The sequence below is a fragment of the Mesocricetus auratus genome, unplaced genomic scaffold (genome assembly GCF_017639785.1).
Source record: "Mesocricetus auratus isolate SY011 unplaced genomic scaffold, BCM_Maur_2.0 Super-Scaffold_100691, whole genome shotgun sequence".
NCBI classification, from domain to species: Eukaryota; Metazoa; Chordata; class Mammalia; order Rodentia; family Cricetidae; genus Mesocricetus; species Mesocricetus auratus.
In genome coordinates this window covers 19,361,066-19,379,211 of record NW_024429267.1, presented here as the reverse complement: position 1 = coordinate 19,379,211, position 18,146 = coordinate 19,361,066, and the positions used below count along the sequence as shown (strand labels likewise).

General features: G+C 37.3%; 1 protein-coding gene across 7 annotated transcripts in view; it reads right to left on the bottom strand.

Moving 5' to 3' along the window:
• Nucleotides 1–18,146, bottom strand: part of Senp6 (SUMO specific peptidase 6) — an 81,537-nt gene that overhangs the window by 43,796 nt on the left and 19,595 nt on the right. For 4 of the 7 annotated variants that reach the window (XM_021229333.2, XM_013116086.3, XM_021229336.2 and 1 more), the window contains 4 exons: nt 15,172–15,317; nt 13,565–13,669; nt 9,029–9,049; nt 4,166–4,236 (listed from right to left, as the gene is read on the bottom strand). In XM_021229333.2, the coding sequence (XP_021084992.1) occupies nt 4,166–4,236; nt 9,029–9,049; nt 13,565–13,669; nt 15,172–15,317 (343 nt within the window). The remainder of the gene's footprint in view (nt 1–4,165; nt 4,237–9,028; nt 9,050–13,564; nt 13,670–15,171; nt 15,318–18,146) is intronic. The other 3 variants (XM_021229334.2, XM_013116087.3, XM_021229337.2) reach the window with 1 other exon arrangement.

The following is an 18,146-nucleotide window of genomic DNA, read 5'->3' as shown; positions in this document are numbered from 1 at the left end:
TGTTCTTAGATTACTAGTAAGAAAACATAGGAATTCAAACATTTGGTACAAATATTTAAATAAAGTAAAATTAAACTAACTCTTATGCTACGAGTAGATTTGTGTGTGTGTGTGTGTGTTAGTAGTTATTATGTAATTTTCCCCTAGAAATGAATTGTTTCACATATAATTGTTCTATTGGCATACTCCCAACTTTGCTAAATAGTTCTAATAGCTCTTCTTTTATTTCCCCTGTTTTGAGACGAGGTCCAGCTATGTTAACCTGGCTATGTAGTCCAGGCTGGCCTTAAACTTGGGAGCTTCCTCCTGTTTCTGGGTCCCAAACACCAGCACAGCCATAGGCCACCATATTCTGCTTCCTTTTCTCTTCTGACTTCATATTTCATCTCACAGAGGTTCATTTCTCCAGAGTATTTTCTTCTATTCTCTTCCATAAGTCCCTCTCCATATAAGCAAAGTCTGCTCAATTTATCTGATGAATCCACACTGTTCTTTGCTAAGAAGCTGCTTTGTCTCACCCTTGTCAATTAATCAATCCACAATTGCCACTGCACCCAATTTGTACTTTTATGAGCACTCATTTAATAACAAAATACTTGTTGATACTAGTCTATTGTTGCCAATATGCCTGTGAGAAATAAGGTAAATATATTATTTATCCTTTACAATAGAGATAGTGAGTCATGTATACACACACACATAAATATTTATATATACTTTTTGATTTTTTGAGATGGGGTTTCTCTGTATAGCTTCAGAGCCTGTCCTGGAACTTGCACTGTAGACTAGGCTGGCCTCAAACTCACAGAGAGATCTGCCTGCCTCTGCCTCCCAAGTGCTGCGATTAAATGTATGCACCACCACCTCCTGGCTATCATATATTTTTTAAACACCCAAAAACTACAAAGGACAAAAAACTGGACAAGAATTTACCAGATTAATAAATTGCATGAAGACAAAACTACATGATGCATTTGAGTATGAAATTAGTGAAATGTGGTGGTGCAAGCCTTTAATTCCAGTACCCGGGAGGCAGAAGCAGGGGAATTTAGGGGAAGAGATGATGTTTCTAAGTCACCTTTGAAAATGACTTATCCTTTACAATAGAAATGAGCCATGTATAAATTTAGAATCTGAAAACCTTAGCCTACAGCCAAAGGACATAAAAGAATTAAAAATCTATCAGTTTTACCCTGAGGTTACACAGAAAAACATGCTAGTCTAGGGCATCCATATGCTAGTGGATTTTATCAGGGACAGTATATTTTGCTATTTCCAAACAAATGCTCACAAAGAGCTATACTATTCCACTCTGAGTAAAAAGGAACACAGACAACATCTTTTAAAATCAGAAAGTACATAAACACAGGTATCCAGAATATAGCAAATTACTTGCAAAATTAATTTACAGCAAAATAGTCTGAAAACATGGCCCTCAACAGGATATGGGTTCTGAGTACTGGAAAGGCCAAGGCAGAGAAACTGAGTCCAGGAGTAAACAGACTAGACTGAACAACAGCGTGTGCCTCAAAGAAAATCCTCAATCTTCAATCCCTTTCAGTAACATGCTGTTTCAGATTTGCTTTACTTTATTTTGAGACGAGGTCTTACTAGGAAGCCCTGGTTGACCATGACCTCAAAGAGATGTACCTGCAACAATGACAAAAAGAGTGGCTGAAAATGGAAGGCTCCATAACCTTAATATACTTAAAGATAAGAGGTAGCATCTATATATAATTTTTCTTACGCTCAAGATGAATACAGCCTTGGCTGGAGTAGTTCAGTTGGTACAGTGCTTACTGCACAAAGACGTGGGTTCGATATCCAGCACTACAGAAACCAAATCTGGGATACAAGACTCAAACACATGCCTTTAATCCCAGCACTTGGGAGGCAAAGGCTGGTGGATCTCTGTGAGTTCAAGACCAGCCTGGTCTACAAGAACTAGTTCCAGGACACTCTCCAAAGCTACAGAGAAACTCTGTCTTGAAAAACCAAAAAGGGCAAACAAAAACCCAATAAACAAACAAACACCCTGTACTAATCTTCACTTTGACAAAAGTACTGATTTAAAAGGTATCACAAAGATGAATAAATAGGAACCATTTTATACTAGTGTTGCCATTTTTCTGTAATAATAGTAGATAATTATATCTACAGTTATTGTAAAGTAAAAAACACAAAGAAATCTAAAGATTATTTCTAATTCCCTAATGAATATTATTGGGTGGTTTTGTTTAAGGGTCTTACTATGTAGCCTTGGATGGCTTGAAATTTCTATGTGGACCATGCTAGCCCAACTCACAGAGGCCTATCTGTGTCTACCTGCAGAGTACTGGGATATAAGGTGTGTGCTACAATGTCCAGCTGAATGAATATTGTTGAGTAGTAATGTATATTGTTGGATAAATATTCTAGCTAACTGGATGAATGTCTAAAATATTACTAGTGAATCTAATCACTTTGTCTCTCTGTAGCCATTTGTCAAATGGAAATAGTATTTATATTATTCTTCTGTGAAGATCAATGCAACTTTGCACTGAGTAAGAGATTTGGCATTAAACAGACCTGGGTTTCAAGCCAGCTGCCACTGCTAGCTCTGTAAGTCTGGGTAAATAATTCAATGCTTCTATGGCATTATTTGCTTTTCTGTACAAAATGAAGAATAAATTTTGAATTTAGAGGGATTTTTCACAAGAAATAGAATATAAGTATATAACAAATACAATGTATTTGACTTAATAAGTAGAACGGAGTCAGTGTCAATAAAGAATGAAAGTGTAACAGAATGGACATTGAGAAAGATGGCCATTACTGCTAAACTCAATTTATTAACGTAACTATATACTGCAAAGTATAATAATTCAAAATCGAAAAGAATAATGCAAGATAATAAGAAATGATGAAACTGAGCACAAAAACTCCTACTTATACAACAGAACTACACTCAGTGCATGTACAAAAGTTTGGCGCTACGAACCATCATGTTTAAAAACAAGCAAAGCCTTGCCTGTAAATAAAGAGGACACATATTAAGAAATCCATTACGGGGCCGGGCGGTGGTGGTGCATGCCTTTAATCCCAGCACTCGGGAGGCAGAGGCAGGCGGATCTCTGTAAGTTCGAGGCCAGGCTGGACCGACAGCCTCCAAAACAATACAGGGGCTATGGAGATGGTTCTTGAAGAAGACCAGAACTAAGTTCCCAGTGCACATGTTAGGCAGCTCACAACTTCTGTAATTCCAGTTCCAGGAGGATCTGAAGCCTCTGGCCTCTATGGGTACCCATAAACATGCATATGCCCTCTCCCCAAAGTTACAACTTACAAAAATAAATCTAAAAACAAATTAAGACTCTATTCTAAATTGGGCTCGCTTAGCAGCACACAACAGTAAGTTCTATCTACCTTGTTAAGGGACAAGGATTTAAGTTAAAGGACAGCCTGCAACAGAGACACCTTGATCTCTAAACAACAGAAAGAACAATGCTGGGCTGTCAGGATGGCTCAGAGAGTAAAAGCACTTGCAGTGCAAGCTCAACCACTAGAGTTATATCCCAGAGCCTACATCCGTAATCCCAGCACTCCTATGGTGGAATACAGTGGAAAGGCCCAGCGAATCAGCTATCCTTGAATACACAGCATGGCAAAAACAACAAAACAGATTGCATCCACAAGGAGAAGGGAGGGAAGAAGATTCCCCAAATCTGTCTTCTGACCTCCACACATGCCCAATGGCATGCATTCCCAGATATCCTTAAAAATAAATAAAATAAAATCACTATTTCACATAAGGAAAATCAACTTGATAGTGAAATACATTGGGTTTTCTTTTTTTTTGCATTAATACAAAACTGGTATAATCCAATATAAAACTATTCTAAAGCTATAATGTATAACTAATACTTGGGTCTTTAACAAAAACATAACATAATCTAATCCAAAGATCTTAAACTGTACTCACCTGACTGTGCAACCATACTGACAATAAGACCACAGTTTAAAATAAAAAAATCTCAAATCTGTCATAAAGTATGCTTTTCAATATTATTTCTATTATGCTGGAGACTATTCTAAAGCTAGTATCTATATTCTCTCTATTTGTATTCCCCACTCAGGAATTCAAAACCCTCCACAGGGTAACAAAAAAAAAAAAACTGTAACTTACCTACACCTTGGACATGACTTAACATTTCAGGGTTGTTTTCAGCTTTTTGGACATGAGGTGGATATTCTTTCCTACAAAAGGAAATTTGCATAATTTCATTCAAATAGGAAATGCAGTTTTCAAAATGACAAAGTTAAAGGACTACTTATAATATATTTATTCAGAGGAACCATAACTTGTCATGGTAAAGAAGTGATGCTATAAAATAAAGCTGCATTAGGAAAATAAAACTACAGCCAGAGAGCCTCGGTGTTACCTCATTTACATTGTTAATCTACCAAAGCCACAATACAGGATTTTTGGAATACATACTTAGTAAATAAACTCAAATTATCAATTTTAAGGCAGTCACATGTTTAATTGAATTTTTTTTTATTTAGAAAAAGTGCCTCACTTATGGTCTCAAAACTGCCAGATTTAAGAGACCCTCTGTCATAACCCCATGTAGCTGGAATTCCAGGCATTACCTTTAGTCAGTTTCTAAAGTAATCACTTTGGATACTACATATTTATCCCTCAAATGCAAAATCTAGACCTTTTTCTCTTAAAATTGCCTTTTAAACAGTCTATGAAATTCACATTAAAAAACTTGTCACATATCAGCTTGAATAAATTGTCCATCTGAACACAACTCAATTTCTATTTTTGTATGTTTTTCATTATTTGAAAAGTAATTAGTGAGTAAAATGAATAATGAACCAAAAAATGAATGTTAAGTTTGACCATGACAATGCTAAAATCAGCACAAAAGTTGTTTCATACAAATCAATTCTAGAACAAGCAATGTCTTTGTCTTATCTTGCCATAGGACATTATGGCCAGAAATGCATTTATCTTAAAACTAGTCTATCAAACTTAATATACAATCATTATTTCAGAAAGGGGTCTCATTATGTAGCACAGGCCGCCTTTAAGTTTGTAATCCTGCCTTGGTACTGGGAGTACAATCATAAGCTACCACACTTCCCTTGACACACAACCTATAGTAAATATAACTTATCTAAGTACACAGTTTTGAGAAAGACAATTTTCTGTAGCTAATATTGAGAGAAAATCACTACATAAAGGAACAAAGAAGTACTGACTCAGGAGGTCTAAGAGATACTTTCCAACTCTAGGTAAAAGAGTCCAAAAATACTCTTATCTCATACAGTAGAAAACTAAAGAAACTATTCTATTTATTTGTATATATTCACACTAGTGTTTAGTGTTTCTAATAAATCACAAATGAATATTCTTTCAAGGGTTTCATATTTCCACATAAAGGTCAAAGGTGAAATAAAAATGATAAAGAAAATACTATTAAAAGAGGAGATAGTAATGTACTTGTAAGAGCAATCAGCAAAACACTGAATACTGTTATGCCAGATACTAATGTTGAAAATGTTTCCTATTAATTCCTTATTCTCATGACCAATATTTTTATACATGAGAAAACTGAGGCAGGCAGGGTGGTGGTGGCACACACCTTTACTTCCAGCACTGGGGAGGCATAGAGAGGCAGGAGGATCTCTGTGAGTTCAGATTAACTGGTCCATAACCCCACGATTATTAAATGACAATTTTAGAATCGAATCCCAGCAAACTATGTCAGCAACAATGACTAAAGTAATGGCAGGAACATGTGGACAATTTCTACTCTTGCAGGATTTTAAAATTTGTGATGATATAAATTATGAGGATGGGGGAAAGGACTTGCCTTTCGTGCAATGGTATCATGAAAAAATAAAGCTGGGGAATTTAACTCAGCGGATGGAATGTGTTTGCTTAGCCTGCATGAAGACCTGGGTTTGATGCCAGCACTATATATTGTTTGTTTGTTTGTTTGTTTGCATGTAATTCTAGCACTCAGGAGGTTGAGGCAGGAGGATCAAAAGTTCAAGGTTAGAGTCAGCAGTTACAAGCAATCTTAACTTCTCTTGCAGAGGACCTAAATTCCGTTCCCAGAACAAACATACACCCACACACCCCGAGTCGTCTATAACTCCAGCTCCTGGAAAAATTGAAAAAGTCAACGCTTCTGACCTCCAAAGTCACCTGCACTCATGTGCCCATAGCCACAAGAAGATACATAGACACATAATAATAAATCATTAAAAAGAAAAGTTCAAGGTCATTTCAGCTAGAGTTCCAAGCCAGTATAGGGTATATGAAGACAATGAACCAAAGGAAAAGAAAGACTAGAAGCCCTGCTAGCTAGCTTTCACAGTACAGGTATTATCTTCTTAGAATGTTAAGAAGAAAAACACCAATGACTCTACTATCTTATGTACCTGTGAACTACAATCTCAATCTGTCAGGCAGGACATGCTTACTGGGGTAGCCAGCTCTGAGGTTCTCTGTACAGGAGGGAATTCATGCTTGATACTATAGACCTATTCAAAAGCTCTTGATGGGATGTAGTGCTGCTGGTTTGCCAAATAGACAGTATCAAACTGCCTTCTAAATATTTATGTTTATACCCACAGGATAGTGCTAACTTCAGCATTGTTCAGAGAGGTTTCTGTTTGAAATACATGACAGTTAATGCAGAGACTCACAAATGATCAAGGTGTTAAGAACAAGTGACTGCTGAAAGTTCAGCTCTCAACATGACATCTACACACACACACCCCACCCCACCCCCACACAGGAAAGGCTCAGGGAACATTGTGGAGAAGGTAGTAGAAGAATGCTATTTTCTAGATGTAAGAGGGCAGTTGTTCTCATGAACTCATAGCAGTGGAATCTATCTACACAAAGCCTGCATAAGCCTGGGCCTATCAATATTCCATCACAGATGGGGAAGAAGCTCATGGGTCCCATCTGTTCTTGAGGAGTCACAGGCAGTAATAGTTAATGGAGGAATGGCCAGGGTATTTCTTAGTGGTATAGCCAGTGGCAAGTTTTCCCTAAGTAAAAAAACAAACAGCAACAACAACAAAAAGCCCTCACCTATGTTCCAGCAAGCAATTCTAATTAAATTCGCAGGAGAGGGGATACATACAAAAGGAAGAAGTAGGTAGGCACTTGTTAGAGAGAGGAAGGGGTTCAGAGGAGGGAAAGATGGGAACATACTCAGGTCAATCAGTTCATATTGCATATGGATGAAATTGTGAAAGAATAGATTTTAAATGCTCAAAACTAATTTTTTTGAAGGCCATGCTTTCAACTTCTAGCCTAGCATGGTAGCACATGCCTGTAATCCCAGCAGTTGGAAAGGCAGAAGGACCAGGAGTTCAAAGTCAAGCTCAGTTTCACTTGAGTTGAAGGCAGCATGCACTGCATGAGACTCTACCTCAAAACAAACAAACAAACAAATCAACGTCTGGGGCTCCTAACTATACTATATCAAGCTTAAAATATTCATGTTTCATATGGTTACATAGCTATAATAAAGTCTGACACAAATACAGTGATACTTCACTGAAATTCTGTATCTTTTATTTTTTAAATTATGGACAACAAAAACAGTGTTTTGAAATGTTGAATATTATTAACAAAAACCCCACAATTATTTAACACCCCGGAAAACAAATCATATACACTGCAATCTGATGCTTTGTACTACCTATGTATTGCTAATGAGGATGAAACATAAATACATGTAATATCCATAATGAACATGTGCTGCAATATTACATGTATTTACTTGTATTCCAGACTTCATAGCTACTGTTTCCAATTTTTTCCTGCATTTTTTCTACACAAATAAGAAAAACCAGCTGCTCTTAATTATACTAAAATGCAGACATAAAAATATTCCTTAGCCATGTGGTGATGGCACACACCTTTAATCCCAGGACTCAGGAGGTGGGGGTGCACAGGACAGCCAGAAGTGCACATAGAAACCCTGTCTCAAAAATATAACAAACAAACAAAAAACTCCTTAAGTCCCATATGCATCTAGATATCAAACTCAGGTTTGTCAAGCTTAGTGACAAGAGGCTCTATCTCTGTGCCCTCTCACTTGTCCACAAGAATGATCTTTTTTTGTTTGACAAGAAAATCAAATCACTACCCATAATTTTCTTTTCCTTAAATTGTAGTCTTCAGGCTGAGGACGTAGCTCTGGGGTAGTACAACCAGCGGTTCCTGACTGCTGGATTAAGGAGTGCACTATTATGCCAGCTTTCTTTCTTTCCTCCCCTGGAGACAGGGTTTCTCTATGCAGCACTGGATGCCTTTCCCTTCCTCTGTGGCCCGCACTGAGCTCGTACAACTTAGATCCTACTGCCTCAGCTTCTTAAATACTGAGATTACAGGTTGTGAGCCACCACACCTGGCCAACCTTGGCCTCTTGTCTAAGGTAACCTCTACCAATCTTCTTTATTCTAAAACTACCATTTTCTCTCCTTACTCTACTTGGCAACAAATTCAGTCCACACTAAAAAGGACAGCAATACCTATATATTTCATTTAGAATTAGTCTATAAGAAAAAAGTTGTCTCCCAGTCCATTTTACAGAGCATGTAAAATTAGCAAGTCTAACCTGGTCTACACAGTGAGTTTCAGGCTACGGACAGCCTTGCTATTTAGCTCATCCTGTGCTCTTCATGCCTCAGTCTACTCAAGCCATCCTGCCGGAAGATTCTGGTGCTTTCACTGAAAGCAACTTTACAATTAAGGCACTGAAAATTTTATTTTTAAAGAAAATTACACATCAGCATAAATATATAATAACCATCTATGAACTAATATATGCATTGAGAATTATACTGAAACATTACCCACACACCAAATATTACAATGTACTATTAATATTTTTCCTTTCATTAAACTATTAAGCTTTAGTGATGAGCTCCAATTTGGGGTATTGTTCAAAGCATATAAGATGATAATTTACTGCTACACCCATGTTCTAATTTCAAACATTAAGCTTACCTTTCATTTCGGTCCTGATTGCTTAAAACATGAAAAAGAAAAAAAATGTAAGAGGGAAGACTTCATTGTTGATATTTTCATTGCAGTTGTAATTATTGCAGTCAACAAGGCAAAAGTATTAATACAAGCAATTTGTTTTAATGATATTTTGCATTTACTACATATGAACTATTGCTTAATTTTTTCAGTTTTGGACAACATAAGTAGTCAAATATTTAACAGAAAGACATAGATGCATAAAACTGAAAATTCTCAGAAGGGCTTTGCCTATAAAGCATTGGATGACAGATTATTTTATGACAGTCATAGATATCATTTTCAAGAAATAATATTTCCAAGAAATTATTAAAAATTCCAATAATTTCAGCTTTATTATATTAGACACAAAGTTTCTACAAGCACAACAGTCTTAGAATAAATACTGTATGTTATTTAGGATACAAGCAAAGGTTAGGTTTATAATCAAAGCCTCTTATCACAAATCAATGTATGAAAGTTTAACATTTTGCCACAATTCATGAAAATTCCAGAAGACATCAGTCATGGAGTAAAACTATAGTCTTCAAGTTAGAATAAAACAAAACTCACATTCTGAAACTATTGCTCTCCATCATATAAAGGATTAGATATTCAAAACTGTAAATACAACCTACTTAACAAAATTTCAACACTACAGTATTACATTCCTTTCAGTGGAAGCATGCAAGTAAGCCAAAAGTACAATCTGACAAAATTAAGAAAGAATAGCAGGAGACATTAAAACTGTTTTCAACAGTGAAGAAACAACACATCTATACTAACATATTTGGAAGCTTACCTGTGCTACTAAAAACTTGTAGAAAATTTATGTCAGATAACAGAAAAATGGTAACATGGCATTTCTGTTGAAGTCAAGGAAATATAAACACCCAAGTTCAAACACAGCCTAGTTTTTTCTCTAGTAGGAAGCTACAGTCCCAGGAAATGTTAAAACATCTAAAAGTGAGATACTTCTAATGTCACACTGCTGATCCCAAGAGGCAAACAAGGAATCTACTTTGTGTCTTTAAAACTCACCTGTAAAAAACACAGAAAGTATAGAATATAGAACAAAGATAAAGAAATAGATTTGGCTCTTCCCAATAAACTAAGAGGCAGGAAGAGAAAGAAATTAATACCACCTTATCCTTAAGAAAAATACATAGTAGAGACAGATGATGCCACTAGGTGGGAATGGAATCCCTGGCTTCCATCCTGAGAAACACACACACACACACACACACACACACACACACACACACACACACACACACACACACACACACACTCTCTCTCACTCTGTCTCTCTGTCTCTGTCTCTCTCTCACACACACACACACACAAACACACACTCTCTCTTTCACACACTCTGTCTGTTTGTCTCTCACACACACACACAGACTCACACACATCTAATTTACAAGTCACACCATTCCACAAGAAACTTCAATGTATGTATTATTAAGTCTCACACCAGAAGTATGCACATGTATAAAAATAAGATTAAGCATGTGGAAGTTATTAATAAAGCAGGCCTTTGAAAGTGTCAACTTACACTCTTTTTTGGACTATTTCATATAAAATGGCAAGGAAAAGTATCTTTTTTTTTTTTTTTTTTTTTAGATTTGTTTATTATGTATGCAGTGTTCTGCCTACAGGCCAGAAGAGAGCACCAGATTTCACTATAGATGGTTGTGAGACACCATGCAATTGCTAGGAACTGAACTCAGGACCTCTGAAAGAAGAGCCAGGACTCTTAGCCACTAAGCCATCTCTCCAACGCCCAGAAAAGTGTCTTCTAACTAATGCTGGGCTACTGGTCTTAAAAAGAAAAGGATGGGTTAGAAAGATGACTCAGTGGTTAAGAGCAGAGACTGATCATACAGAGGACCAAGTTTGACTTCTGGCTCCCGTCTCAGGGACATAGGACTGCCTATAGCCCCACACAGACACATAATTAAAAAAAAGAAAGTAAATCTTCAAACAAAAGCGTAAAAATAAAGAGGAAAACAGACACTGATTTAATTCTGGTATTTATGTCTTAACTTAGAATCTCAAAATGTCTCCCAAGGTGGAACAGTTCACTAATAATTAAACCTAGCCTCTTCTAGGACCTAGTTTCTGAGTGTGGTTTATTGTTTTTTGTGTCTGAGAAAAAGACTCAAAGGAGGCTAACCTCAAACTAATGACCCTACCACTTCATGCTCCTAAGTAGTGAATTAAAGATATGTGCCACACTTTACTGGATTATATATGTTTTTAAAGACTTTTATTTATTTTCCGCTTATAACACTTTTAAACCAACCTTTAAGAGAAAGCTAAAAAAAGAATGATTAAAAAGTGAAATTCTGCTGGGCATTGGTGGTACACGCCCTTAATCCCAGCACTCGGGAGGCAGAGGCAGGCAGATCTCTGTGAGTTCAAGACCAGCCTGGTCTACAGAGTGAGTTCCAGAACAGTCTCCAAAGTCATAGAGAAACCCTGTCTCGAAAAACCAAAAGAAAAAGAGGAGGAGGAGGAGGGAGCTGCAATGTAAACAGATTTTTAAATACTTGCAGTTCATTTTTCTCCAATAATTTCCTTTAGTACTGTTAGTAAATGAGCCTATCTTTTATGTATAAAACAACTTTTGGAACAGTAGTAAGAAAACAGATTCCTTTTGTAGCAGTAATAAGAAAAGATTAGAGTTAATCATCTTTCCCAAATTATAAAAATCTGATATAATATTTATCAACTTTCCCCCACAAAAAAGATCAATCTGTCTTTAAAACTACAAATTACTAGAACAATGTCTGACTGACTTGAAAAACAAGTCCTACTCCTCTACCAAACTTGTAACAGTTGTTAATTTTCATGTGAAGATTTAAGGCCTCTCAACTGTGTTCTGGGGGCTCTAGAGCACTCTCAGAGGCTGGTTGCTGGACTACATCCTCCTTCAGGACGGTGGGGGGGGAGTGCTGAGGCGGGAGGGGGAGGACCCAGGGCCTCCCTCTCTCTGCAGTAGCCCTCACTAAATTCTCTAGCCCAACATGGCCTCAAATCCATGGCATTCTCGCTGCTTCAGTTTGACCCTAAGTGCTGGAATTACAGGCACACACCACCACATTTGGATTCATTTAATTCCTATCCTTAAATTGTTCATTAAATTTGATCTTAGAGGGTGGGGACATATTAATCATACAATACCTGTTTTGTAACATACCAAATCTCTTTGTTTCTAAAGGAATAAAACTGAGAACTGTCAATGATTTGACTGTGGAGTTCAAAATCCTTTAAAAGACAGGTAGGTCATAGACCAAGAATGCTTCCTCTTACACAGAACTAAGACACACGTGAACACTGTGCTGCTCACCCAGGTCTCTAAAGTCTCCTTCACTGCCCCTAAGCATTCTGGACAGATATTTTGACTCAGGATGGTCTTGGGATACGAATTAATTCCGGCTGCTGTTCTTTAGAAAACAATCTTTTTACCAACAAATACTAGCTTTTACAAACTAAATCATTTTCAGAGAGGAGCAGCAACTCATAAAAGATACCTAGTATAAAACAAAACACAACCAAATTTTCTGATTTTAATTTTCTGTGAAACCATACATCTATTTTATATCCTTTATCCTTATGTTAGTGCCCCATGCTGGCCAAAGACCCTAATTTGTGTACCCCAAATTACAACAAAGCAATTTTTGGCTTGCAGTGAGCAGTAACTTCTGTCTACTGAACTGAATTTCTTTACAATTTTATATGAAAACTATAGGAACATATTTAAGAAAAACAAGTTTTCATTTAGTCATCTTAAATTACGAGAAAAATCTAAAGATATTGTCAAAGATTATTGCAGTGAATCTACACAAGCACCAGATAAAGCAAGTTTCTAAGGTTTGAAACATTGTTTTTTTAATGAATAACAAGTTTAATAATAAAGAACACTATGTAAATTGTATACAAAAAATAAATGCAACCAGTTATAATAAAGTATTTGTAGTTTACCACCCTAGGGCTTAAGAATCTTGAATCAATTGGAAGGAGATATTAACATTCTAAAAATGATTCTGAAAAAGCTCAAAATCTTTCCCCAACCATTACTTTCATTGCTTCGATGAAACAGTACTTTCAACATTAGTGAAAACTACATTTATAACATAACCAAACACTTAAAGCTAAATGGGATTTGGTTGATATTCTGAAATCTACAAAACAAGAAAATGAATAAAAAATACTTTTGCTCCTTAGGTCAACTACCAGTTCAAGCTAGTACATTAAGATCAATATTATTTATCAGCTTCACTAAATATCTACCTTCTTAGATCTAGAAAGTAATTCAGAAAATGGTTCTTATTTTAAATTCTCCACAAAACTTTATAAAAAGCAAATATAAAATAAGGTGTAACAAGTCATGAATTATTTCACACTTCAAACTGCCAAGTTCTACACATGAAAAGGGTGAAAAACAATCTTATAAAGATTAAATAGATATTTAAGAAGAGGGAATGCTACAGCCTAAGAGAATGAGGTCCTTACCTCTGAGCCGCAGTTTTGACACCTGGTATCTGTGCGTGAGCATGATGGAAGCGTCTGCCATGAACTACAGTCCCCGAACACAATGTTGTAGCTTGGGTATTTTCACTGCGCAAAAAACGAAGAATAGTTTGAACAGATAAAAAACTGCATACACACTGACAAAATACCTCTTTAAAATTTGAGCACACATAAGCAAAAATTGTGCACTAAAATAATAATAACAAAGATAAACCAAATTAACCATCTAAAATTGCCTATTAGGAGACTTCCTAATATTTTTAAGTATTTCCAACATCCTCAAGGAAAAAGAATAACTAGAATACATGAAGCCCAAAACTTTAATTCTATTAACTTGAAAGTTATGTGATGTTTACAGATCTTATTCAGCTATTTATAGTGATAGAGGGGCTTTTCTATTGCTAACAAGAGTGATTTTCAACTCCACTTATGGTATGTTACTGATATTAGCAGTTCAGTCCTAGGGCAAATATAGTTTACTATACCATAACCACTAGGAAAGCAATGTTTTATCTGAAGAAGTGGAATAAAATCTTTGAAGAGAAAACAAGACCCCTGTTGAGATGATCTGAACTAGGAGGTATGTGAGTGTGAGTACTGCCTTCAGACTTCTAATGCTGTGACTGCTTTCTCCATACCTATACATAAGAAAATGCATGATATGCCATATACTAAAATGTTTCTTGCAACATATGCTTTACTCAGAAATTATTACAATTAAGTCCTAATTCAAGCCTCAAAGGGCACTGAAGAGATGGCTCAGGAAGTAAATTGATTGTTTATGAGCATGAGAACTTGAGTTCAGATCCCTAGCATCCTTATGCAAGTCTCCTGTGGGCCCTAACACTGCCAAAGTAAGGCAAGGTAAGGGCATGCAGAACTCAGGGCTCTCTGGGAAAACCATCTACCTGACAGCAAGCTAAAAGTTCAATAAAAGACAAAACAAAAACAAAACAAAAAAAAAAAATGTAAGACCAGGTATGCTAGCAGCAGTCAAGAACAGAGGCAATAGATTTGGATTTGAAGACAGTCTGATCTACATAGTGAATGCCAAGCTGACTTAGGAATACATAGTGACCAGGTCTCAAAAAACAAAAAAGGAAAAAAAAAAAAAAAAAAAAGAACCCAACAACAAATTCTGTCCGGCTTCCACACATAGAGCACACACATGTATGTATGCATGCATCATATACACACAAAATAAATAAATATATAAAAATAATTTTAAAAGACCAGATCTGGCAAGGTGACTCAGCAGATAAATGCCAAGTGCCACCAAGCTAACAAACCTGAGTTCAGTCCCAGTCCCTCAAGTTGTTCTCTGACCTCCAGGGGCACATCATGGCACATGTACATACATATGTACACACAAACAATAAATGAATGAGTGCATGAATATTTAAATTTTTAAAAAAAGATTCAAAGAATCTATGCAACTTCCTGGCCTTACTGACAAATTCAAAAGAAACGGGTTATAGAAGCCCCTGGCCACAAAGTGTCAACAACCTCTTTGCTTACCCTCTCTATAATGAAGCATCTACACGACAACCTTTCTATTTTTAAAGCATTTATTCAACTTTTAAATGTACCTCAGTTTCTTATTGTTGCTTAACATGTTAAGTCCAACTGGGTTGCCTTTCAAAGTTTTAAAACTGTCAGTCTTGCTTCGTCTTACATAAGTCTTCAAGATGAAATCACCAGAGCTAGTAGCAACAATTTCAGATCTCCGATTTAACTGCAAAAAGATCCATAGATGTTAGTTAATAAACAGCATTGTGTGGTAATTTATCAACAATATCTGAAAACTCATTAGTTAAAAAAAACAAGCCAGTTAAGATGGCACACAACGTGCAGGCAGTAGGATCACAATTTTAAGGCCAGCCTGGGTTACACATTTAATAAACCAGAGAGATGGCTAGGTGGGCTAAGGCACTTGCCACCAAGCCTGGCAACTGGGAGTTTGATTCCCCAGGACTCATAATGGTGAAAGTAGAGAACTGAGTGTTTCAAGTTCTCCCGACTTCCAATGAGCAAGCCCAAGTGTGTGTAGATGTATACAGACACACAGACACACACACACACACACAATTAAAATATTTAAATGTCAATAGGGCCTAGTAGCCTCTAATTTCAGCACGCTGAAGACTGGGAGGCACAGCGAAGACAGCTGTCATGCATTTGAGGCCAGCCTGGTCTACACAGCAAGTTCCAGGCCACTTGAGGCTACTACAGTGTGACTGCCTCAAAGAGAAAATTAGAGTGGGAAGAACAAGGAAAAGGGGAGGTAGGGAGGGTAGTGCAGGGGAAGGGAGGGACAGGCAAGATAAAAATATACACAGCTGTTGGGGACAGAGAAGAATGGGATAGGGGGAAGACAGCAGCAGGACAGACCTGAGAGAAAATGGTTAGACTCTTTTCCCCTAAAAACAATGTAAAAGCCGGGCGTTGGTGGCGCACGCCTTTAATCCCAGCACTTGGGAGGCAGAGGCAGACGGATCTCTGTGAGTTCGAGGCCAGCCTGGTCTACAAAGTGAGTTCCAGGACAGCCTCCATAGCCACAGAGAAACCCTGCCTCGAAAAACCAAAAAAAAAAAAAAAAAAAAAGTAAATTTGTAGGAACAGTTTGCAAGCAACTTTTACCCACAGTACCATCTCACTTTGGCCTTCTTATATATCTTAATATCTTTTTCAATTTCAAAAAAATCTATATTAATTTTTTAGACAATCTTACAATGTATTTTGATCATATTTATTCCCTTTCCCCTACTCCTCCCAGGGGCAGGATTTCACGTCCACTTAGACACATAGTCTAGGGATATTGTCAACACCCCTCAGGCTCCTGCTGAGTAACAAGACTGTGCCACCACATCCAGTTTAATTTCTTTAAAAACAAACAAACAAACAAAATGAAACAAATACCAAGGTCTTACTTGAAAACTAGACTGGGATAAAGTGATAAAACTGGCAACAGTCTTAATCATTAGCCCAAAGTAAATACACATCTATTTGCTCTACAGAAGAAATTCTCTTGGGCACAAATAAACTGGCAAAAGGAACAGAGCTAAGTGGGATAAATGATATTCTTTCACTATGAAAGCTGCATTTGAGGGTTACCTCCCTGGGTGATTCTGATACACTATCATGTTAAGAATGCTAGAGGCAAAAGTGTTACACTACAAACCGGCAGAGGAATCAGCGGCACATGCACACACAGGTTCTTGTTTGTGAACACCTGGGAGCCAGGGGCAGGACTGAGTATGAATTTGAGGTCCTCAAGCACCGCACTACTGAGCTGTCTTTCCAGCTCCTCAAACATGTTTCTGATTTAAGGAATTGTGTGATTTCAAACAGTCCATTTTGAAGGCAGATGTGGTGATACAAGTTTAAAACTTCAGAAGTAGAAAGGAAGAGGTAGGAGGATGGAGCATTCAAGGTCAGCATGGGCTACATAGAAATACTGACTCAAAATGAGTATCTTTTTTGAGAAAGCATTTGAGGGAATATACACTAACAACCCAATGTCATCAAAGCAAGAGTATATATGTAAGAAAAATTCTTAAATTTCTTACTTCTGTTGCCTGTAAGTTGTTTACAGGACAGATCATTTCAGTCAGCAACAAAATAACCAGCACTTCTAGTTTCACTATGTGGTACTTCTAGTTTCCTTATGTTGGGTTTGGATGTGAAATGTCCCCACAGGCTCGTGTTTGGATACTTGGTTCCTGGCTATGATGCCTGGAAAGTTGTGGGATCTCTAAACGGAATAGGCTTGCTTTAGAAAATATGTCAGTAAGGATGGGTTTTGAGGTTTTATAATCTGCCCTCACTCCTTGTTCTCTGTGCAAATATAATGTGACTACTGCTTCCTGATTGCCAGGCTGGCCTCACACTCCTGCTCTCATGTCTTCCCCACTTTCGGGGACTGCACTTCCTCTGAACTGTCAGAAAATAAGCCCTTTCTCCCCTAATTCACTTTTTGTCGGGATATTAACTAATACAGTTAAGAACTACGAATCTCGCTGGGAGGTGGTGGCGCACGCCTTTAATCCCAGTACTTGGGAGGCAGAGGAAGGTGGATCTCTGTGAGTTCGAGACCAGCCTGGTCTACAAGAGCTAGTTCCAGGACAGGCTCCAAAGCCACAGAGAAACCCTGTCTCAGAAAAAAAAAAAAAAAGAAAGAAAGAAAGAAAGAAAGAAAGAAAGAAAGAAAGAAAGAAAGAGAAGAAAAGAAAAGAAAAAGAAAATAGGGTATTCAGTGTAGCCCTAGCTGGCTTTGAACTCACAAAGAGATCTGCCTGCCTCTAACTCCCCAGTTCCAGTATTAAAGGTAAAGGCCACTATTAGTCCTGGCTTATTAACGTTTTTTTGAAGCAGGGTCTCAAGCACCCCAGACTAGCCTTGAACTTCCATGTAACTGAGGATGAACCTGAACCTCTTGACCCTGCTGCCTCCATCACGCATGCACAACTATACCTGGTTTATATGGTGCCAAGGTTCAAACCCACAGTTTCATGTATGTGAGGCAAGCATTTTACCACACCCCAGGTCCATAAATGTATTACTC